We start from the raw sequence: 23,482 nt of genomic DNA, 5'->3' as shown, positions 1-23,482 counted from the left end.
CTACAATGGTGGGGACAATAGACAATAAGTGCAGGAGGAGGCCATTCGGCCCTTCGAGCCAGCACCGCCATTCAATGTGATCATGGCTGATCATTCTCAATCAGTACCCCGTTCCTGCCTTCTCCCCATACCCCCTGACTCCGCTATCCTTAAGAGCTCTATCTAGCTCTCTCTTGAATGCATTCAGAGAATTGGCCTCCACTGCAGAGGCAGAGAATTCCACATATTCACAACTCTCTGACTGAAAAAGGTTTTCCTCATCTCACTTCTAAATGGCCTACCCCTTATTCTTAAACTGTGGCCCCTGGTTCTGGACTCCCCCAACATTGGGAACATGTTTCCTGCCTCTAACGTGTCCAACCCCTTAATAATCTTATACGTTTCGATAAGATCCCCTCTCATCCTTCTAAATTCCAGTGTACACAAGCCTAGTCGCTCCAGTCTTTCAACATATGACAGTCCCGCCATTCCGGGAATTCACCTAGTAAACCTACGCTGCACGCCCTCAATAGCAAGAATATCCTTCCTCAAATTTGGAGACCAGAACTGCACACAGTACTCCAGGTGCGGTCTCACTAGGGCCCTGTACAACTGCAGAAGGACTTCTTTGCTCTTATACTCAACTCCTCTTGTTATGAAGGCCAACATTCCATTGGCTTTCTTCACTGCCTGCTGTACCTGCATGCTTCCTTTCAGTGACTGATGCACTAGGACACCCAGATCTCGTTGTACTTCCTCTTTTCCTAACTTGACACCATTCAGATAATTCTCTGCCTTCCTATTCTTACCACCAAAGTGGATAACCTCACACTTATCCACATTAAACTGCATCTGCCATGCATCCGCCCACTCACACAACCTGTCCAAGTCACCCTGCAACCTCGTAGCATCTTCCTCACAGTTCACACTGCCACCCAGCTTTGTATCATCTGCAAATTTGCTAATGTGTGGTGTGTGCGATGGACTAGGCTGCATCTACAACTCTCTGCAATTTCTGGCGGTCTTGGGCAGAGCTGTTCCCAGGACAAGCTGTGAGACATCCCGATAGGATGCTTTCTACGGTAACTGGTAAGAGTCGTTTAAGGCATGTCAAATATCCTTAGGAAACATGAGGGAATGGGAGAGGTAAAATGCACAGAGTTGGGGAATCGGGGTCAGGGAATCGAGAACTAGAGGACAAAGGTTTACGATGAAAGGGACAAAATTGGAACCTGATGGGGCAACTTTTTCACACAGAGGGTGGTGGGTGTACGGAATGAGCTGCAAGAGGAGGTAGTTGAGGCAGGAACTATAACAGCAATTGAAAGCCATTTGGACAGGCACATTGACAAGAAAGGTTTAGGACAGATATCAACCAAATGAGACTAGCTTAGATGGGGCATCTTGGTCAGCATGGACCAGATGGGTTGAAGGGCCTGTTTCCTTACTGTGTGAGTATGTGGCACCCTTCATAGCCAAGGGATCGATCAGGTAGATGCACAGAGTCTGTTGCCCAGAGTAGGGGAATCGGGAACTAGGTTTAAGGTGAGGTGGGGGGGGGGAGATTTAATAGGAACCTGAGGAGTAACGTTTTTACACAAAGGGTGGTGGGTATGTGGAACCAGCTGCCGGAGGAGGTAGTTGAGGCAGGAACTATCGCAATGTTTAAGAAACATTTAGACGGGTTCATGGACAGAGCAGGTTTAGAGGGATTTGGGCCAAACGCGGGCAGGTGGGACTAGTGTAGATGGGACGTGTGTAAGAACGAACTGCAGATGCTGGTTGACACCGAAGACAGACACAAAATGCTGGAGTAACTCAGCGGGACGGGCAGCATCCCTGGAGAGAAGGAACGGGTGACGTTTCGGGTCGAGGTCCATCATGTTGGGTCATGTTGGTCAACATGGGCAGGTTGGGCCAAAGGGCCTGTTTCCACACTGTATGATGAAGCCGAGACCTGGCAACATTCCCGTTAGTCTCCCAGTGTGGTCACATCTTTCCCGTAAACTGATGAGCGAAACGGAATATTTTTGTTATAGTCAGTATCACTCTTGTGTATCCAGAGTGAAACTGGATTTTTGGAACGTTGAAGTCACCTAGTAACAGAAGGAACTGTTTTAGACCATGACTCAGTTGTTTAGAGTAGTGGTAAGGTCACCATGACCTGTTCCTGGAACATCACCCACCCCACCACAACACCCTCTCCAATGAATCATAGAGGCATACAGCGAGGAAACAGACCCTTCTGGCCCAACCTGCCCACACATGTCCCAGCTACACCAGTCCCACCTGCCTACGATTGGCCCATATCCCTCCAAACCTGTCCTATCCATGTACCTGTCAAACTGTCTCTTAAACGTTGGGGAAAGTCCCTGCCTAAACTACTTCCTCTGGCGGCTTGTACCATACACCCACCACCCTTTGTGTGAAAAAATTGCCCCTCAGATTCATAGAAACATAGAAAATAGGTGCAGGAGGAGGCCATTCGGCCTTTTGAGCCAGCACCGCCATTCATTGTGATCATGGCCGATCGTCCCTAATCAATAACCCGTGCCTGCCTTCTCCCCATTTCCCTTGATTCCACTAGCCCCTAGAGCTCTATCTAACTCTATCTAGCTCTATCTTCCTATCAAATCTTTTCCCCTTCACCTTGAACCTATGTCCTCTGGTCCTCGATTCACCTACTCTGGGCAAGAGACTACCCAATCTATTTTATGCACCTCTGTAAGATCACCCCCTCATCCTCCTGCGTTCCAGGGAATAGAGTCCCAGCCAACTCAACCTCTCCCTATATATAGCTCACACCCTCTAGTCCTGGCAATATCCTCGTAAATCTTCTCTGCACCCTTTCCAGCTTAACCTAGTGCATCAGTCATTGAAAGGAAGCATGCAGGTACAGCAGGCAGTGAAGAAAGCCAATGGAATGTTGCCCTTCATAACAAGAGGAGTTGAGTATAAGAGCAAAGAGGTCCTTCTGCAGTTGTACAGGGCCCTAGTGAGACCGCACCTGGAGTACTGTGTGCAATTTTGGTCTCCAAATTTGAGGGAGGATATTCTTGCTATTGAGGGCGTGCAGCGTAGGTTTACTAGGTTAATTCCCGGAATGGCGGGACTGTCATATGTTGAAAGACTGGAGCGACTAGGCTTGTATCCACTGGAATTTAGGATGAGAGGGGATCTTATCGGAACGTATAAGATTATTAAGGGGTTGGACACATTAGAGGCAGGAAACATGTTCTCAATGTTGGGGGAGTCCAGAACCAGGGGCCACAGTTTAAGAATAAGGGGTAGGCCATTTAGAACGGAGATGAGGAGAAACTTTTTCAGTCAGAGAGTTGTGAATCTGTGGAATTCTCTGCCTCAGAAGGCAGTGGAGGCCAATTCTCTGAATGCATTCAAGAGAGAGCCAGATAGAGCTCTTAAGGATAGCGGAGTCAGGGGGTATGGGGAGAAGGCAGGAACGGGGTACTGATTGAGAATGATCAGCCATGATCACATTGAATGGTGGTGCTTGCTCGAAGGGCCGAATGGCCTACTCCTGCACCTATTGTCTATTGTCTATAACACTTTTCCTGTAACATGGTGCCCAGTACTTGAAAGCACATTCAGTGAAACAGTTAATATCTTTTCTCAGAAAATCTTCCAAAATCTCCCAAGTCCTTCCCCCTCATCGAGACTTGGGACAGATTCGGGTCAACCGCATTAGGATTTTCAGCAGAACAGTGGCACAGCAGTTAGCCGGTGCCTCACAGAGATGGAGTCACGGGTTCGATCCTGACCATGGGAGCTGTGTGTATGTGTGTGTGTGCGCGTGTGTGCATTTGCGTGTTTGTGTGTGTGTGTGTGGAGTTTGCATGTTCTCAAAGTGCTGGAGTAACAATGGAGGAAACATTTTCCCAATATTGGGAGAGGCCCAGAACCAGGGGCCCCACAGTCTAAGAATAAAGGGGAGGCCATTTAAAACTGAGGTGAGAAAAATCTTTTTCACCCAGAGAGTTGTGAATTTGTGGAATTCTCTGCCATAGAGGGCAGTGGAGGCCAATTCACTGGATGAATTTAAAATTCGTAAGGGTGTCAAAGGTTACGAGGAGAAGGCAGGAGAATGTGTTTGAGAGGGAGAGATAGATCAGCCATGATTGAATGGCGGTGTAGACTTGATGGGCCGAATGGCCTAATTCTGCTGCAGTGACATACTATTATGGCATTTAAAAGACAATCGGAAAGGTACATGGATAGGAAAGGTTTAGAAGAATATGGGCCCAGCGCGGGCAAGTTTCCATGCTGTGTGAGTTCATGTGCAGCGTAGGTTCACGAGGTTAATTCCCGGAATGGCGGGACTGTCATATGTTGAAAGACTGGAGCGACTAGGCTTGTATACACTGGAATTTGGAAGGATGAGAGGGGATCTTATCGAAACGTATACGATTATTAAGGTGTTGGACACGTTAGAGGCAGGAAACATGTTCCCAATGTTGGGGGAGTCCAGAACCAGGGGCCACAGTTTAAAAATAAGGGGTAGGCCATTTAGAACGGAGATGAGGAAACACTTTTTCACCCAGAGAGTTGTGAATCTGTGGAATTCTCTGCCTCGCAAGGCAGTGGAGGCCAATTCACTGGATGTTTTCAAGAGAGAGTTAGATAGAGCTCTTAAAGATAGCGGAGTCAAGTGATATGGGGAGAAGGCAGGAACGGGGTGGTTGTGGATGATCAGCCATGATCACAGTGAATGGCGGTGCTGGCTCAAAGGGCTGAATGGCCTCCTCCTGCACCTATTGTCTATTGTCTATGACATTTGGCACTCAGCATAGGCGGCATGGTGGCGCAGTGGTAGAGTTGCTGCTTCACAGTGCCAGACACCCGGGTTCCATCCTGACTACGGGTGGAAAGGTCTCTGTATGTAGTTTGTACCTTCTCCCTGTGACCACGTGGGTTTCCTCCCGAGTGCTCCGGTTTCCTCCCACACACCAAAGGAGGTGCGGGTTTGTAGGTTAATCGACTTCGTAAAATTGTAAATTGTCCCCAGTGTGTGTAGGATAGTGTTAGTGTACGGGGATCGCTGGTCGGTGCAGACTCGGTGGGCCGAACAACCTGTCTCCACGCTGTATGTTTAAAGTCTGAATCTTGAAATCTTGAATCTTGGAATCTTGAAATCTTGAATCTTGGAATCTTGAAATCTTGAATCTTGAATCTGTACACTGTAAATGGCTCGATTGTAATCACGAGTTGGCCCATATCTCTAAACCTTTCCTATCCATAGTCCTGTCAAAATGTCTGCATCTCTACTATACAATATAATAATCATATATTGTCTTTCCATTGACTGGATAGCAGTCCTTGATCGGACTTTGCTGTCTTTACCTTGAACTTATTCCCTTTATCATGTGTCTATATGATGTTTATGTTAAATTTTATTTTATGTGGCTGTGTGTCTTGTTGCTTTTTACTTAGTATGGCTGTATGGTAACTCAAATTTCACTGTACCTTAATTGGTACATGTGACAATTAAATTGAATCTTGAATCTTGAAATCTTGAATCTTGAAATCTTGAATCTTGAAATCTTGAATCTTGAAATCTTGAATCTTGAAATCTTGAATCTTGAAATCTTGAATCTTAAAAATCTTGAATCTTGAATCTGTAAATGGCTCGATTGTAATCACGAATTGTCTTTCCGCTGACTGGTTAGCACGCAACAAAAAGCTTTTCACTGTACCTCGGTAGAGGTAACAATAAACTAAACTGAACTAAAACTAAGCTCAGCTCATCGCTGTCACACGATGCATGGGTTGTTGTCAAACAAAGCCTTGTTCAGTTGCTGAGTCTGTGATCTGTGGTTCCACCCCTGTTCCGCCCCTCTCCCACAATGCAGGGTGGTAATCAGTCTGGTCTCCCGTCTCTTGCAGCCCCGCGTGAAGTCCAGAGACACAGGGAGATGTGCGGGGGCTCATCGCCGTCGCCCAGCGTGACTCCCAGCCCCGAGGGCACCCTGGGGACCCGGGGTCGTGGCACGGACCTGGGCCCCCTGGCCCTCTCCACCTCTGCCATCCACCTCACCGCAGCCTCCCACTCCACGCCCAGGATAAACGCCAGGCGGCACCCCTCCACCAAAGGTAAGGAAACGGGGGGAGAGCGTGCAAACTCCACACGGACAGAGTCACACTCGTGTCAAAACAGGAAGCCAATGTGGTCACTGGGAGAGCGTGCAAACTCCACACAGACAGAGTCACACTCTTGTCAAAACAGGAAGCCAATGTAGTCACTGGGAGAGCGTGCAAACTCCACACAGACAGCACCCGAGGGCAGTGTTGAACCCAGGTCACTGAACACTGGGGACCTTCTACAAAGAGGTCCTTCTACAGTTGTACCGGGCCCTGGTGAGACCGCACCTGGAGTACTGTGTGCAGTTTTGGTCTCCAAATTTGAGGAAGGATATTCTTGCTATGGAGGGCGTGCAGCGTAGGTTCACTAGGTTAATTCCCGGAATGGCGGGACTGTCGTATGTTGAAAGGCTGGAGCGATTGGGCTTGTATACACTGGAATTTAGAAGGATGAGGGGGGATCTTATTGAAACATATAAGATAATTAGGGGATTGGACACATTAGAGGCAGATAACATGTTCCCAATGTTAGGGGAGTCCAGAACAAGGGGCCACAGTTTGAGAATAAGGGGTAGGCCATTTAGAACGGAGATGAGGAAGAACTTTTTCAGTCAGAGGGTGGTGAAGGTGTGGAATTCTCTGCCTCAGAAGGCAGTGGAGGCCAGTTCGTTGGATGCTTTCAAGAGAGAGCTGGATAGAGCTCTTGAGGATAGCGGAGTGAGGGGGTATGGGGAGAAGGCAGGAACGGGGTACTGATTGAGTGATCAGCCATGATCGCATTGAATGGCGGTGCTGGCTCGAAGGGCTGAATGGCCTACTCCTGCACCTATTGTCTATTGTCTATTGTCTATTGTCTATTGTCTATTGACACTTTGCAGCCACAGGGAGAACATGCAAACTCCACGTAGACAGCAACCCGAGATCAGGGTCGAGCCCAGGGATCTCACAATCACAATGAGAACGTGCAAACTCCACACGGACAGCACCAGAGGGAGCGGTCGAACCCAGATCACTGATCCCCGGGATAGCAAGCATCACAGATACCTCAGAATTAAAGAGCGCGCTTTTAGAAAGGAGGTGAGGAGGAACTTCTATAGTCAGAGGGTAGTGAATCATTGTCACAGAGGGCTGTGGAGGCCAAGTCAGTGGATATTTTTAAGTCAGAGATAGACAAATTCTTGATTAGAACGGTTGTCAAATGTTATGGGGAGAAGGCAGGAGAATGGGGTTAGGAGGCAGCGATCAGCCATGAATGAATGGCGGAGTAGACATGATGGGCCAAATGGCCTAATTCCTATAACTTATTCACTGGAGTTTAGAAGGATGAGAGGGGATCTTATAGAAACATATAAAATTCTTAAGGGATTGGACAGGCTAGATGCAGGATAAATATTCCTGATGTTGGGGGAGTCCAGAACCAGGGGGTCACAGTTTAAGAATAAGGGGTAGGGCATTTAGGACTGAGATGAGGAAAAACCTTTTCACCCAGAGAGATGTGAATCTGTGGAATTCTCTGCCACAGAAGGCAGTGGAGGCCGATTCAATGGATGTTTTCAAGAGAGAGTTAGATAGGGCTCTTAGGGCTAAAGGACTCAAGGGATATGGGGAAAAAGCAGGAACGGGGTACTGATTGTGGATGACCAGACATGATCATATTGAGCGGTGCCAGCTCGAAGGGCTGAATGGCCTACTCCTGCACCTATTTTCTATGTTTCTGTGTGAACTTGTGAGATAGAGATTGAGTTTGTAAAGAGGGTGTGTCTGTGTCTACAATTGGGGAGGGGGTGGAAAGCTAGGGTTACCAACTGTCCCGTATTAGCCGGGACATCCCGTATTTTGGGCTAAATTGGTTTGTCCCGTACGGGACCGCCATTGTCCCGTAATAGGCCCGGGGGGCGCAGTAGGCCCGGAAGCTGTAGGCCTGGACACCGTAGGCCCGGACACTGTAGGCCCGGACACTGTAGGCCCGGACACTGTAGGCCCGATCACTGTAGGCCCGATCACTGTAGGCCCTATCACTGTAGGCCCGATCACTGTAGGCCCGATCACTGTAGGCCCGATCACTGTAGGCCCGATCACTGTAGGCCCGATCACTGTAGGCCCGATCACTGTGGGCCCGATCACTGTGGGCCCGATCACTGTGGGCCGGATCACTGTGGGCCCGATCACTGTGGGCCCGATCACTGTGGGCCCGATCACTGTGGGCCCGATCACTGTGGGCCCGATCACTGTGGGCCCGATCACTGTGGGCCCGATCACTGTGGGCCCGATCACTGTGGGCCCGGACACTGTGGGCCCGGACACTGTGGGCCCGGACACTGTGGGCCCGGACACTGTGGGCCCGGACACCGTGGGCCCGGACACCGTGGGCCCGGACACCGTGGGCCCGGACACCGTGGGCTCGGACACCGTGGGCTCGGACACCGTGGGCCCGGACACCGTGGGCCCGGACACCGTAGGCCCGGACACCGTAGGCCCGGACACCGTAGGCCCGGACACCGTAGGCCCGGACACCGTAGGCCCGGACACTGTAGGCGCGGAGGCAGCTGTAGGCCCAGAGGCCCGGGCGCCGCCTGATGGAGGTTGCGTGGCAACTCGTCTCCCGTCCCGGGCGGCCGCCATTGGTGGAGCGGGAGCACGTGGCCGCTGGCTGGGTGAGGTCACGTGGGGCGCGGGGCGCTGACGTCACCTTGTCCCGTATTTGGGAGTGAGAACGTTGGCAACCCTCGGGAACGCTGTTATTAGTGGCTTGGATGGGTGACTCTGGGTAACTCATCATTTGTTTTCTCTGCTTGTCTCATTTCCTCACTCAATCAGGGTTCAACTCGGACGACGATATTCGGGCCCTGCCGCTTGAATCGGAGTTTACCAAGAATGCCAACGCAAGCCTCGGTAAGTCACGGTGATCTTTCTTCTGCCACTGGAAACATCCCTTCCACATCCACTCTATCCAGGCCTTTCACCATCATCCGGTACATTTAAATAAGGTAGACATCGAAAATAGGTGCGGGAGGAGGCCATTTGGCCCCTCGAGCCAGCACCGCCATTCACTGTGATCATGGCTGATCATCCACAATCAGTAACCCGTGCCTGCCTTCTCCCCATATCCCTTGATACCACTAGCCCCTAGAGCTCTATCTAACTCTCATTTAAATTCATCCAGTGAATTGGCCTCCACTGCCCTCTGTGGCAGAGAATTCCACAAATTCACAACTCTCTGGGTGAAAAAGTTCCTTCTCACCTCAGTTTTAAATGGCCTCCCCTTTATTCTTAGACTGTGTGGCCCCTGGTTCTGGACTCCCCCAACATTGGGAACATTTTTCCTGCATCTAGCTTGTCCAGTCCTTTCATAATTTGATATGTCTATAAAATCCCCTCTCATCCTTCTTAAAACTCCAGTGAATACAAGCCCAGTCTTTCCAATCTTTCCTCATATGACAGTCCCAACATCCCTGGGATTAACCTGGTGAACCTACGCTGCACTGCCTCAATAGCAAGGACGTCCTTCCTCAAATTAGCAGACCAAAACTGCACACAATACTCCAGATGTGGTCTCACCAGGGCCACTAATAAGGTCCCCCCTCATCTTCCTGCACTCCAGCGAGTACAGGCCCAGTGGTGTCCAACGCTCCTCGTTTAGTTTGTGATAGTTTATTTTATTATTATTGTGTACTGAGGTACAGTACACACTTTTTTGTTGCATGCTAACCAGTCAGTGGAAAAACTATACATGATTCCAATCAAGCCGTCCACAGTGTTTAGATACAGGATAAAGGGAATAACGTTTTGTGCAAGGTAAAGTCCGATTCAAGATAGTCCAAGGGTCTCCAACGAGGTAGATGGGAGGCCAGGATTGTTCTCTAGTTGGTGATAGAATGGTTCAGTTGCCTGAGGAGGTAGTTGAGACTGGGACTATCCCAACTTTTAAGAGAGAATTAGACAGGAACATGGATAGGTTTTGGGGGTATATTTAGAAGGATGAGAGGGGATCTTATCGAAACGTATAAGATTATTAAGGGGGTGGACACGTTAGAGGCAGGAAACATGTTCCCAATGTTGGGGGAGTCCAGAACAAGGGGCCACAGTTTAAGAATAAGGGATAGGCCATTTAGAACGGAGATGAGGAAAAACTTTTCCAGTCAGAGAGTTGTAAATCTGTGGAATTCTCTGCCTCAGAAGGCAGTGGAGGCCAATTCTCTGAATGCATTCAATAGAGAGCTAGATAGAGCTCTTAAGGATAGCGGAGTCAGGGGGTATGGGGAGAAGGCGGGAACGGGGTACTGATTGAGAATGATCAGCCATTATCACATTGAATGGCGGTGCTGGCTCGAAGGGCTGAATGGCCTACTCCTGCACCTATTGTCTATGGAGCGAATGCAGGCAATTGGGACTAATGTAGTTGGGACATGGATTTAAATTTTATTAGCCAAGTGGTGCTTTGTTCGCAAGTAACGACACGACATACAGTAAACAGTTAAGAATAAAACATTAAAACATTAAAACATGAAGAATAAAACGTTATAGTTTAAATATGTGAAGAATGAAATAAAACACCAGAGCAAAAGGAGGCCACAGACCGTTGGCCGTTGTGGGCAAGTTGGGCTGAAGGGCCTGTTTCCACACCGTGCCAACCTCGAGTGGTAAGCACAAAATGCTGGAGTAACTCAGCGGGTCAGGCAGCATCTCTGGAGAACATGGGCAGGTGACGTTTCACAGAGTGCTGGAGTAACTCAGCGGGTCAGGCAGCATCTGTGGAGAACATGGGCAGGTGACGTTTCGGGTCGAGACCCTTCTTCAGTCTCAAGAAGGGTCTCGACCCGAAACGTCTCCCATTCCTTCTCTCCCGAGATGCTGCCTGACCCGCTGAGTTACTCCAGCATTTTGTGTCTACCTTCGGTTTTAAGCAGCATCTGCAGTTTTCTCCCTACGCAGGTTGACCCTGTGACTGTGTTTGCTTTGGACAGGAGCTGAGGACGTCGCGGGTCACGGAGCGGACAGCCCGGGCAGCGAAGACTTGGTCCCCAGCCGAGACGTGGGGGCAGGCCCCAGGGAGAAGGCCTTGTACCGCTCCAGCTCAGCCACGCTGCCCAGCGCCAGGCCAGACGCCAGCATGGTGCGGGCAAGCCCCCTGCCCTACAGAACCCTGCAGAGGGTGGCGCACAGACCAGAGGGCAGGGCAAGACCGGGCTCACCGGGCAACGAGATGGTGACCTTGGAGGAGTTCCTGCAGGAGAGCGGACAGTCGGCAGCCGGTGTAAGTAGCGGTCCGATGCTCGAGCCCAGCTCAGTTTAGTTTAGAGATACAGCACGGAAACAGGCCCTTCGGCCCACCCGGTCCGTGCCGACCCGCGATCCCCACACACTAACACCATCCTACACCAACGAGGGACAATTTTTACATTTGCCCAGCCAATTAACCTACAAACCTGTACGTCTTTGGAGTGCGGAAACAGCGCGGAAACAGGCCCTTCGGCCCACCGAGTCGGTGCCGACCCGCGATCCCCGCACACTAACACCATCCTACACATACACACACTAGGGAACAATTTACACTTATACCGTAGAGCCAATTAACCTACAAACCTGCACGTCTTTGGAGTGTGGGAGGAAACCGAAGATCTCGGAGAAAACCCACGCAGGTCACGGGGAGAACGTACAAACTCCGTACAGACAGCACCCGTAGTCGGGATGGAACCTGGGTCTCCGGCGCTGCAAGCGCTGTAAGGCGGCAACTCTACCGCTGCGCCACCGTGACTGCCCTCTCAGTCTCTGGTGTCCAGGGATCAGTGCGGGTGTCGGGGGTTATGGGGAGAAGGCAGGAGAATGGGGTTAGGAGGGAGAGATAGATCAGCCATGATTGAATGGCGGAGTAGAGCTGATGGGTCGAATTCTGCTCCTATGTCTTATAGTGTTATGAAACAAGCCCTCAGTTCAACTTGCCATACTGACTAAGATGCCCCACATGTCCACACATGTCTCTCTCTCTCTCTGTCCCTCTCTCTCTCTCTCTCTGTTCCTCTCTCTCTCTCTCTCTGTTCCTCTCTCTCTCTGTTCCTCTCTCTCTCTCTCTCTCTCTGTTCCTCTCTCTCTCTCTGTTCCTCTCTCTCTCTCTCTCTGTTCCTCTCTCTCTCTCTGTTCCTCTCTCTCTCTGTTCCTCTCTCTCTCTGTTCCTCTCTCTCTCTGTTCCTCTCTCTCTCTGTTCCTCTCTCTCTCTGTTCCTCTCTCTCTCTGTTTCTCTCTCTCTCTCTCTCTCTCTCTCTCTCTCTCTCTCTCTCTCTCTCTCTCTCTCTCTCTCTCTCTCTCTCTCTCTCTCTCTCTCTCTCTCTCTCTCTCTCTGTTCCTCTCCCTCTCTCCCTCTCTCCCTCTCTCCCTCTCCCCCTCTCCCCCTCACCCTCTCCCCTCTCCCCCTCTCCCTCTCCCCTCTCCCCCTCTCCCCTTCTCCCCTTCTCCCCCTCTCTCCCTCTCCCCCTCTCTCCCTCTCCCCCTCTCCCCCTCTCCCTCTCTCTCCCTCTCCCTCTCCCCCTCCCTCTCCCCCTCACACACCCACTCTCCCTGTACCTCCCTCTTGGTCAGTACTGTGCAGCAATGTCAGTGTGGTTTCAGTGTGGTGGCAGTTCCACTAATGTGTGGACGTACCCACCCCTGATCCTGTGACTCACGAATGCGCCCCTTTTCACTTCCTCTTTGTCGTCCAAATGAGACAAGTAACTTCTGCATACGAAGGAACGGCAGACACCGACCGGTTTAAACCGAAGACAGACACAAAAAGCTGGAGTAACTCAGCGGGTCAGGCAGCATCATCGGAGAGACGGAATGGGTGACATTTCGGGTCGAGACCCTTCTTCAGACTCGACCCGAAACGTCACCCATCCCTTCTCTCCAGAGATGCTGCCTGTCCCGCTGAGTTACTCCAGCTTTTTGTGTCTTTCTTCAGTTTGAATCAGCACCTGCAGTTCCTTCCTGTATAACATGTCGGTTTCAAATGTGACCAGATGAGGTTTAAAATGTTTGGCGTTACATTCTTGTGAGGTGAAACACAAACACAAAATAGTCAGAGGGTGGTGGAATCCTTCAACGGCCAAGAGTGCTTTATTATCCAATGTCCCAAACACATCTATGAAATTCTTGCTTGCCTCTCTCTCTCTCTCTCTCTCTCTCTGTCTCTCTCTCTCTCTCTCTCTCTCTGTCTCTCTCTCTCTGTCTCTCTCTCTGTCTGTCTCGAGCACGACAGAATATGTAAACATAATACTCTGGAAACAATATAATAAACAAGAACAAAAATTGAATAGTGAAAGGCCTGGATAGAGTGGATGTGGAGAGGATGTTTCCACTAGTGGGAGAGTCTAGGACTAGAGGGCACAGCCCCAGAATTAAAGGACGTTCCTTTAGGAAGGAGATGAGAAGGAACCTCTTTAGTCAGAGGGCGGTGAATCTGTGGGATTATTTGCCACAGACGGCTGTGGAGGCCACAAGTCAGTGGATATTTTCTAAGGCAGAGATGGATGATTAGTGCGGGTGTCAGGGGTTATGGGGAGAAGGCAGGAGAATGGGGTGAGGAGGGAGAGATAGATCAGCCATGATTGAATGGCGGAGTAGACTTGATGGGCCGAATGGCCAAATTCTGCTCCTATCACTTATGATCTTATGAAATTCAGTAAATAGAATAGATTCTATTCTAGCCCAGACAGAGCACAGAAGGAAGGAACTGGTTGACATCCTGAAGAAGGGTCCCGACCCAAAACCTGCACCTATCCATGTTCTCCACAGATGCTGCCTGACCCGCTGAGTTACTCCAGCACTCTGTGAAACGTCACCTATCCATGTTCTCCACAGATGCTGCCTGACCCGCTGCGTTACTCCAGCACTCTGTGAAACGTCACCTATCCATGTTCTCCACAGATGCTGCCTGACCCGCTGAGTTACTCCAGCACTCTGTGAAACGTCACCTATCCATGTTCTCCACAGGTGCTGCCTGACCCGCTGAGTTACTCCAGCACTGTGTCTTCTCTTGCAGAATCTATCTTCATAGAGAATCATGAAATATCTTCATAAGTGCCTGCTGCTGGTTTTCTAATTGATTCATTGAGTTGATTGGTCATAAGATCATAAGTAATAGGGGCAGAATCCGAGTCACCACTCCAGGCGGTCACGGTGGCGCAGCGGTAGAGTTGCTGCCTTACAGCGAATGCAGCGCCGGAGACCCGGGTTCCATCCCGACTACGGGTGCCGTCTGTACGGAGTTTATACGTTCTCCCCGTGACCTGCGTGGGTTTTCTCCGAGATCTTCGGTTTCCTCCCACACTCCAAAGACGTGCAGGTTTGTAGGTTAATTGGCTGGGCAAATGTAAAAATTCTCCCTAGCGTCTCTCTCTCTCTGTCCCTCTCTCTGTCTCTCTCTCTGCCTCTGTCTCTCTCCGTTTCTCTGTCTCTCTCTCTGTTTCTCTCCCTCTCTCTCTCTCCCTCTCTCTCTCTCACTCTTTCTGTCTGTCTCTCTGTCTCTGTTTCTCTCTCTGCCTCTCTCTCTCTCTCTCCATCTCTCTCTCTCTCTCTCCATCTCTCTCTCTCTCTCTCTCTCTCTCTCTCTCACTCTCTGCCTCTCTCTCTGCCTCTCTCTCTGCCTCTCTCTCTGCCCCTCTCTCTCTCTCCACCTCAGTCTGTCTGTCTCTCTCTGTTTCTCTGCCTCTCTCGCTCTCTCTGCCTCTCTCTCTGCCTCTCTCTCTCTCTCCACCTCAGTCTGTCTGTCTCTCTCTGTTTCTCTCTGCCTCTCTCGCTCTCTCTGCCTCTCTCGCTCTCTCTGTCTCTCTCTCTCTCCATCTGTCTGTCTCTCCCTGCCTCCCTCTGTTTCTCTCTCTGTCTCTCTCTCTGTCTCTCTCTCTCTCTCTCTCCATCATTGTCTGTCTGTCTCTCCCTGCCTCCCTCTGTTTCTCTCTCTCTCTCTCTCTCTCTCTCTCTCTCTCTCTCTCTCTCTCTCTCTCTCTCCCTCCCTCTCTCCCTCTTTGTCTGTCTGTCTCTCTCCCTCTTTGTCTGTCTGTCTCTCCCTGCCTCCCTCTGTTTCTCTCTCTCTCTCTCTCTCTCTCTCTCTCTCTCTCTCTCTCTCTCTCTCTCTCTCTCTCTCTCTCTCTCTCTCCCTCTCTCCCTCTTTGTCTGTCTGTCTCTCCCTGCCTCCCTCTGTTTCTCTCACTGTGTGTGTCTCTCTCTCTCCGTCTCTCTCTGGGAGATATTCCCCGCTGGTGGTCCCGTACCCGGGGTGCCAGTCTGGTGGTCCCGTACCCGGTGTGCCGGGGTGCCTGTCTGGTGGTCCCGTACCCGGTGTGCCGGGGTGCCAGTCTCCTCGCTGTGTCTCTCGGCCAGTCTCGCTGGATGGCGGTGGCATGCTTTAACGGGTGCCTTTTGTCGTTGCCGTTGCAGGCGAGTTCTCGGGACGAGTTACTGAGCGACTATTTCAGGAAGAGGAGCGAGCCGTTGATGATCAGCGGGCCGCCGGGCACGGTGGAGACGGACGCTGGACGTGCCGCCAAGGCGCCGGCGGATGGGAGCGTGTCCGGGCCGGGGCAGTTCATCAGGCCGAGCCCCCAGACCCCCAGGCACGAGTCTCCCAGCGTTTCCCCGTGTGGCCAGACGCCCCCCGGGCACGGGGATGGCGTGGAAGCGGGCGTGGGAGCGGGCTCGGGCGTGGAGAAGGCCGGGCCACCCCCACCGCGGTCGTCGTGCAGAGGGGGACCGCTGACCAGGGCCGTCAGCTTGGCTTCGGCCGACCTGCTGCTTAGGCGGGAGGCGCAGAGGCAGGACACACAGCCGCGGGGGTGCCTGGAGCCCCCGGCCCTGGGCAGAGAGGGCGGCAGCAACGGCAGGGGGGGCTGGAGGTCGATGGCAGACTGCCGGGCCGCGGAGCAGAGGGAGAGGCCGCGGTCAGCCCGCACTCCCGACCCGGACCCGGAGCTGGACCTCCTCTGCCGGACACTCGACCCCCGCCGCCTGTCCCTGGCCCCACCCAAAGACAAGGCCTTCCCCCTCACCCTCCCGCCCCCTCCCGCCGACCGCCGGGCCACGGAGACCTCCTCCCCCGCGCCTGCCAACGCTCCCCGGCCCCCCGAAGACCCAACGCCGGGCCCCAGGAGGCCAGCCACCTCCCCCGACCCCAGCACCGACCCACAGACTGTGTGGTACGAGTATGGCTGTGTGTGACCCAGACAACACCGGGCCCCAGGAGCCCAGCCACCTCACCTGACCCCAGCACCGACCCACAGACTGTGTGGTACGAGTAAGGCTGTGTGTGACCCAGACAACACCGGGCCCCAGACCCCTCTCACGCAGCAACAAACCCCAAGCACACACAAAGAACTGCAGGCGCTGGTGTGCACCAAAGATAAACACAGAGTGCTGGAGTAACTCAGCGGGCCAAGCAGCATCTGTGGAGAAAGAGGATAGGTGACGTTTCGGGTCAGGACCCTTCAGCCTTCACTCGTACCTAGAAACATAGAAAGTATCACAAAATGCTGGAGTAACTCAGCAGGTCAGGCAGCATCTTGGCGAGAGGGAACGGGTGATGTTCACCCATGCCATGAGTTACTCCAGCATTTTGTGATACCTGCGATTTGTACCAGCATCTGCAGTTATTTTCCTAGAAACATAGAAAATAGGTGCAGGAGTAGGCCATTCGGCCCTACGAGCCAGCACCGCCATTCACTATGAGCACGGCTGATCATCCAAAATCAGTACCCCGTTCCTGCTTTTCTCCCCACATCCCTTGATTCCGTTAGCCCTAAGAGCTAAATCTGACTCTCTCTTGAAAACATCCAGTGAATTGGCCTCCACTGCCTTCTGTGGCAGAGAATACCACAGACTCACAACTGTGTACACAATTCACAAATTCGCGTCCACAGAATTACAGTGAAGTTCTTTTTTTTTTGTACACAGTTCAGTGACAATTCACTAGGCCCACTCACACTACGAGTGGAAGATGTGAGACCACACTGAGTCTTTACACAAGTGTCACCATGGTTCACGTTGGGGCCCTTCTTCAAATTGGACGTCGTTCAGTTCAGTTTATCGTCACGTGTACCGAGGTACAGTGAAAAGCTTTTGTTAAGTGCTGACCAGAAAAGACCAGAGCCATCAATGGCCAAGACTCCCCCCTGACCCCCCCAACCTCCCCCTTTAGGATTCTGACCTCTTCCCACTTCCAGTTCCCTCCCCTCTACTCTCAGTCTGAAGAAGGGTCCCAACCCGAAACATCACCCATCCATGTTCTCCACAGATGCTGCCTGACCCGCTGAGTTACTCCAGCACTCTGTGAAACGTCACCTATCCATGTTCTACGGAGATGCTGCCTGACCCGCTGAGTTACTCCAGCACTCTGTGAAACGTCACCCATCCATATTCTCCACAGATGCTGCCTGACCCGCTGAGTTACTCCATCACTTTGTGTCCATCTTTAAAGAAAAAACCCCTTTCCTCTTTCATTACGGACTAGTCAGGAGTTTACTTAAAGACTATTCCAACCGGAAGATAACCTGCACGCCGACTTAAATCACAATCATTTGGAGTTGTGTTTTTTAATGTAAATCGAAGAGTGAAGTAACACTTTATCTGGATATCGAGCCAATAGGGTTTAAGGAAAGGTTGTTCTTGGAATGTGTGCATTGGAACAGGTTCTAATCGGCCTGAAGAAGGGTCTCGACCCGAAACGTCAGCCATCCATGTTCTCCACAGATGCTGCCTGACCCGCTGAGTTACTCCAGCACCCTGTGAAACGTCACCTATCCATGTTCTCCACAGATGCTGCCTGACCCGCTGAGTTCCTACACAAGGGCAATGGTTCAAATTGACTCTAATTCATCGCCCATTTTCACCAAGCAGACAACCAGTTTTAATTGAACCTACACTTACCCCTTGCAAAAGGCGAAGGACATCATCTTTCATAAATCATCCACCCATCTAATGTTCAACGTGCTTGGTCGGACTTCTATCACAAGCTAGACACAAAAAGCTGGAGTAACTCAGCGGGTCAGGCAGCATCTCCGGAGAGAAGGAATGGGTGATGTTTCGGGTCGAGACCCTTCTTCAGACTGGTTAGCGATAAGGGAAACGAGAGATAGGTGTAGGGAGATAAAGGCTGGGTGAGGTCACGTGGGGCACGGGGCGGTGACGTCACCCTTTGTCCCTTATTTGGGAGTGAGGAAGTTGGCGACCTTACTAATATGGGACAAGGGCGGTCCCGTACGGGACAAACTAATTTAGCCCAAGATACGGGATGTCCCGGCTAATACGGGACAGTTGGCAACCCTAGTTCCTTCCTGCACATTTCTATCACAGGCATTGGATTACGGAACCACAGATCACGTTTAGCCCGCCTCTTTAAAATAGCGTTTTGTTAAGTCCTGAACTTTGTTGCTTCCCTGCATAATTGTTTATTCCAGGAATTGGTTCCCTTTTGAGAGATGGGTTAAATCTGCTTTCCCCCACACTACTGGGCAGTGGCACCATGTCATGATGGAACTGCTCTAGGCTGTTTAGTACTTTAAAGCCACCTCCTTCAACGCGGCCCTCCCTCAGAGGAAACTGTCTGAAATGTTACTTCATCATTTCCCCTTCCTCCTTTCCCCCAAAAACATGCACATGCACACTCTACAAGTGTGCAAGGTGTGTCACTAATCCTTGCAATCTCCACAAGTGTGCAAGGTGTGTCACTTATCCTTGCACTCTCTACAAGTGTGCGAGGTGTGTCACTAGTCCTTGCACTCTCTACAAGTGTGCGAGGCGTGTCACTAATCCTTGCACTCTACAAGTGTGCGAGGTGTGTCACTAATCCTTGCACTCTACAAGTATGCAACGTATGTCACTAATCCTTGCACTCTACAAGTGTGCAAGGTATGTCACTAATCCTTGCATTCTATATGTGCAAGGTATAAGTCACTAATCTATGCACTCTACAAGTGTGCAAGGTATTTCACTAATCCTTGCACTCTACAAGTGTGTAAGGTATAAGTCATGAATCCTTGCACTCTATCCAGTTGTGCAATTATAAGTCACTAATCTTTGCACTCTATCCAGTTGTGCAAGGCACGTCACTAATCCTTGCACTCTATCCGTGTTGTGCAAGGGGCAAGTCACTTGTCATTGGACCCTATCCCAGTTGTGCACGGTGTAAATTGATAGAGCTTGCACTCTATCCAGTTGTGCAAGAGGTAAGTGTGGATGAAGATGTTACTGCAGCAGAGGGTAAGGACCAGAAGCGTAGCTGGAGATGGAAGGAAATACGTTGCTTGGAGCAGCGGGGGGCAGTGGGTGGAGAAACCCCATTGTTGTGCAAGGTGTGAGTCACTAATCCTTGCACTCTCTCCAATCGTGCAATGTTTCGGTTACTAATCCTTGCACTCTCCAATCGTGCAATGTTTCGGTTACTAATCCTTGCACTCGACCAAATCGTGCAAGGTTTCGGTTACTAATCCTTGCACTCGACCAAATCGTGCAAGGTTTTGGCTACTAATCCTTGCACTCGACCCAGTTGTGCACGAGGTGCACGCCACTAATACCGTGCCGATCGTCTATCGGGAGATGCAAGGGAGGAACGCTCCAAGGAGGGAAACATCTTCCCATTGTGGCAAGACTTTGAATACGTTTCAACACTGATCCTTACTGCCCTGTGCATTGCTGTTCCTTCACCCTGTAAATAACTGTAAATAGAGAGAGATTAGTCCCACGTGGGATTGCCGCTGAAATGTATATTCTGTAACCAGGCACCACGTCACGATGCATGACTCTGAATGACACAAACTGAAGCAAGCAGGTTCATCTATCGGTCCTAAGATCTGTTTTTTTTAGCTGTATTTTTCCAGGTCTTGATTGTATCATACTGCTTTGTCATTTCCCTGATTTTTATTTGGTGTTGTTGTTGTCGTTGTTAATTTACAAATCTGGGATTCAACTGGAAGGTTAACAGAGATTGTGCTATTTGGGCATTCCACTCCTGAAACAGCCCCACCTGGGAAGAACACTCTCTGTCGTTGGGTGGGTGAGGAGCTGGTGGAGACTGAATGAACTTCAGAGTCTCCACCACCTTCACAGGATCTCATGATCAGTTCAGTTTCGTTTTATTGTCACGGGCACCGAGAGAGTACAGTGAAAAGCATTTGTAGTATGCTAACCAGTCAGCAGAAAGACAATACACGATTACAATCCATCCATTTACAGATACATGATAAGGGAATCACGTTCAGTGCAAGGTAAAGCCAGCAACGTCCCATCAAGGATAGTCCGAGGGTCTCCAATGAGGTAGATAGTAGTTCAGCACTGCTCTCTGGTTGTGGTAGGATGGTTCAGTTGCCTGATAACAGCTGGGAAGAAACTGTCCCTGAATCTGGAGGTATGCGTTTTCACACTTTTATACCTTTTGCCCGATGGGAGAGGGGAGAAGAGGGAGTGGCCGGGGTGAGACTGGTCCTTGATGATGCTGCTGGCCTTGCCGAGGCAGCGTGAGGTGTAGATGGGGTCGATGGAAGGGAGGTTGGTTTGTGTGTGATGGTCTGGGCTGCGTCCACAATTCTCTGCGATTTCTTGCGGTCTTGGATAAAGCTGTTCCCAAACCAAGCTGTGATGCGTCCCGATAAAATGCTTTCCACAAAGCGCTCTGAGGAGCAAGAAATATCCTTGGTGTTGTACATTTCCTTTATGTAGATAAGGTTCAGGAAGGTGGGCTTTGATGTAATTAATCTTGTCAATTATTTCTGGCCTGTAAGATGCGGACCGAAGCTCAATTAAAAAATGTTACTTTTCCAGCTAACATTTAATTATTTGCAAATAAATTTTGAGATTCCAGAATTAAGTGATTCATTGGAGCCTTCCCAGAAAGGACATTCGCTTGCAAAGAAAGTTCATGTGTTCATTGAAATGTAACATGTTCTGCTCATCTCTTATTCCTGGTTAATTAGCAGTTCCAACTGCTTATACAGATTTGATCCTTGAAGAGGGGTTTCAATATCTGAGTATTGAGGTTTGTAAGTAAATGAACACATATGTAAGAGAGTAAGGTCATAAGGAATAGGAGTACAGTTAGAACATTCGGCCCATCAAGTCTACTCCGCCATTCAATCATGGCTGATCTATCTCTCCATCCTAACCCCATTCTCCTGCCTTCTCCCCATAACCCCTGACACCCCTACTAATGAAGTACCTATCCCTGCCTTAGAAATATCCACTGACTTGGCCTCCGCAGCCTGCTGTGGCAAAGAATCCCACGTATAGTATCTAAGAGGTTCCCAAAGCTCTCTCCATGAGTCGTCTTCCCTTGTGTCTTAGTTTAGTTTAGAGATACAGCGCGGAAACAGGTCCTTCGGCCCACCGGGTCCGTGCCGCCCAGCGATCCCCGCACATTAACACTATCCTACACCCACTAGGGACAATTTTTACATTTACCCAGCCAATTAACCTACAAACTAGCACGTCTTTGGAGCGTGGGAGGAAACCGAAGATCTTGGAGAAAACCCACGCAGGTCACGGGGAGAACGTACAAACTCCGTACAGACGGCGCCCGTGGTCGGGATGGAACCCGGGTCTCCGGCGCTGCATTCGCTGTAAGGCGGCAACTCTACCGCTGCGCCACCGTATCTTGGTGCCCATTCTAGGGCGGCACGGTGGCACAGCGGGTAGAGTTGATGCCTCACAGCGTCAGAGACCAGGGTTTTGATGCTGACTAGGGGTGCTGTGTGCACGGAGTTTGCACATTCTCTCTGAGCAAGCGGGTTTCCAAGTAAAAACAGACGTTTCTGCAAAGGTTGTACAAGAAGCTGAACGATGTAGGTCGCTTTTAATAAGTTGGAAGGAACTGCGGATGCTGGTTTACACCGAAGATAGACACAGAATGCTGGAGTAACTCAGCGGGGACAGGCAGCATCTCTGGAGAGAAGGAATGGGTGACGTTTCGGGTCAAGACCCTTCTTCAGACCAGCAAGGGGAAGATGTGCTTGAAGAGGCCAGTCGGCTGAGATTTTAGATGCTGAAGGGCCTGTTTCCGCGCTGTATCTCTAAACTAAACTAATCAAGAATCTATCTCTACCTTAAAAATACCCAATGAATTGGCCTCCACAGCCTTCTGTGGCAACGGATTCCACAGGTTCACCGCCCTCTGGCTAAAGAAATTCCTCCTCATCTCCTTCCTAAAAGAATGTCCTTTAATTCCTCCTTCAGACTGATTGCAGCAGGGGGGGGGGGGGGTGAGGAGAAAGCTGGAAGAGAGGTGGGGGGGGGGGGAAACCAATCCTAGGAAGAGTGGTGGTGGAGGCAGATACGATCGTGGAGTTTAAGAGATTTTAGATCGGCACATGGATATGGTGGGATACGGATTACGGGAAAACAGGCGATTAGTTTAACCTGGCATTGTGTTCGGCACCCACCACCCTCTGTAGAAAAATCTCCTCTTGCCTGGACCTGATTCATTCTCTGCAAAACCATGGAATGAATGGGTTAACATATGATGAGCGTTTGTCGACACTGGGCCTGAACTCGCTGGAGTTCAGAAGAATCAGGGGGGACCTCATTGAAACGTACCGAATAGTGAAAGACTTGGACAGAGTGGATGTGGAGAAGACGTTTCCGTTAGTGGGAGAGTCTAGAACTGGAGGTCACAGCCTCAGAATTAAAGGACATTCCTTTAGGAAGGAGATGAGGAGGAATTTCTTCCGTCAGATTTTTAGATTTAGAGAGAGAGAGAGATTTAGAGATACAGCGTGGAAACAAGCCCTTCGGCCCACCGGGTCCGCGCCGCCCAGCGATCCCCGCACATTAACACTATCCTACACACACTAGGGACAATTTTTACATTTACCCAGCCAATTAACCTACGTACCTGTACGTCTTTGGAGTGTGGGAGGAAACCGAAGATCTCGGAGAAAACCCACGCAGGTCACGGGGAGAACGTACAAACTCCGTACAGACGGCGCCCGTAGTCAGGATCGAACCTGAGTTTCCGGCGCTGCATTCGCTGTAAGGCAGCAACTCTACCGCTGCGCCACCGATGGTGGTGAATCTGTGGAATTAATTGCCGCAGAAGGCTGTAGAGGCCAAGTCAGTGGATTTTTTAAGGCAGAGATAGATAGATTCTTGGTCAGTGCAGGTGTCAGGGGTGATGGGGAGAAGGCAGGAGAATGGGATTGGCAGGGAGAGAGATAGATCAGCCATGATTGAATGGCGGAGTAGACTTGATGGGCTGAATGGCCTAATTCTTCTCCTATCTCTTATGATGTGCCTCTCTAAAAGCCTCTAACTGTTCTAGACATTAGGTGCAGGAGGAGGCCATTCGGCCCTTCGAGCCAGCACCACCATTCAATGTGATCATGGCTGATCATTCTCAATCAGTACCCCGTTCCTGCCTTCTCCCCATACCCCCTGACTCCGCTATCTTTAAGAGCTC

The 23,482-nt window shown here is 50.6% G+C and overlaps 1 protein-coding gene across 2 annotated transcripts in view; it reads left to right on the top strand.

Moving 5' to 3' along the window:
• The window catches only part of ccdc88c (coiled-coil and HOOK domain protein 88C), a 173,581-nt gene extending 152,735 nt beyond the window's left edge, over positions 1-20,846 (top strand). For both annotated transcript variants that reach the window (XM_078406949.1, XM_078406950.1), the window contains 4 exons: positions 5,881-6,087; positions 8,893-8,967; positions 11,040-11,329; positions 15,484-20,846. In XM_078406949.1, coding sequence (XP_078263075.1) covers positions 5,881-6,087; positions 8,893-8,967; positions 11,040-11,329; positions 15,484-16,260 — 1,349 coding nt within the window. In that variant the 3' untranslated portion in view covers positions 16,261-20,846. The remainder of the gene's footprint in view (positions 1-5,880; positions 6,088-8,892; positions 8,968-11,039; positions 11,330-15,483) is intronic.
• The last annotated feature ends 2,636 nt before the right edge of the window (positions 20,847-23,482 follow it).

Source organism: Rhinoraja longicauda, chromosome 10 (assembly GCF_053455715.1).
Source record: "Rhinoraja longicauda isolate Sanriku21f chromosome 10, sRhiLon1.1, whole genome shotgun sequence".
Lineage (NCBI taxonomy): Eukaryota > Metazoa > Chordata > Chondrichthyes > Rajiformes > Arhynchobatidae > Rhinoraja > Rhinoraja longicauda.
Note: the sequence above shows the minus strand (reverse complement) of the source record. Positions and strands in the feature narration are given on the sequence as shown.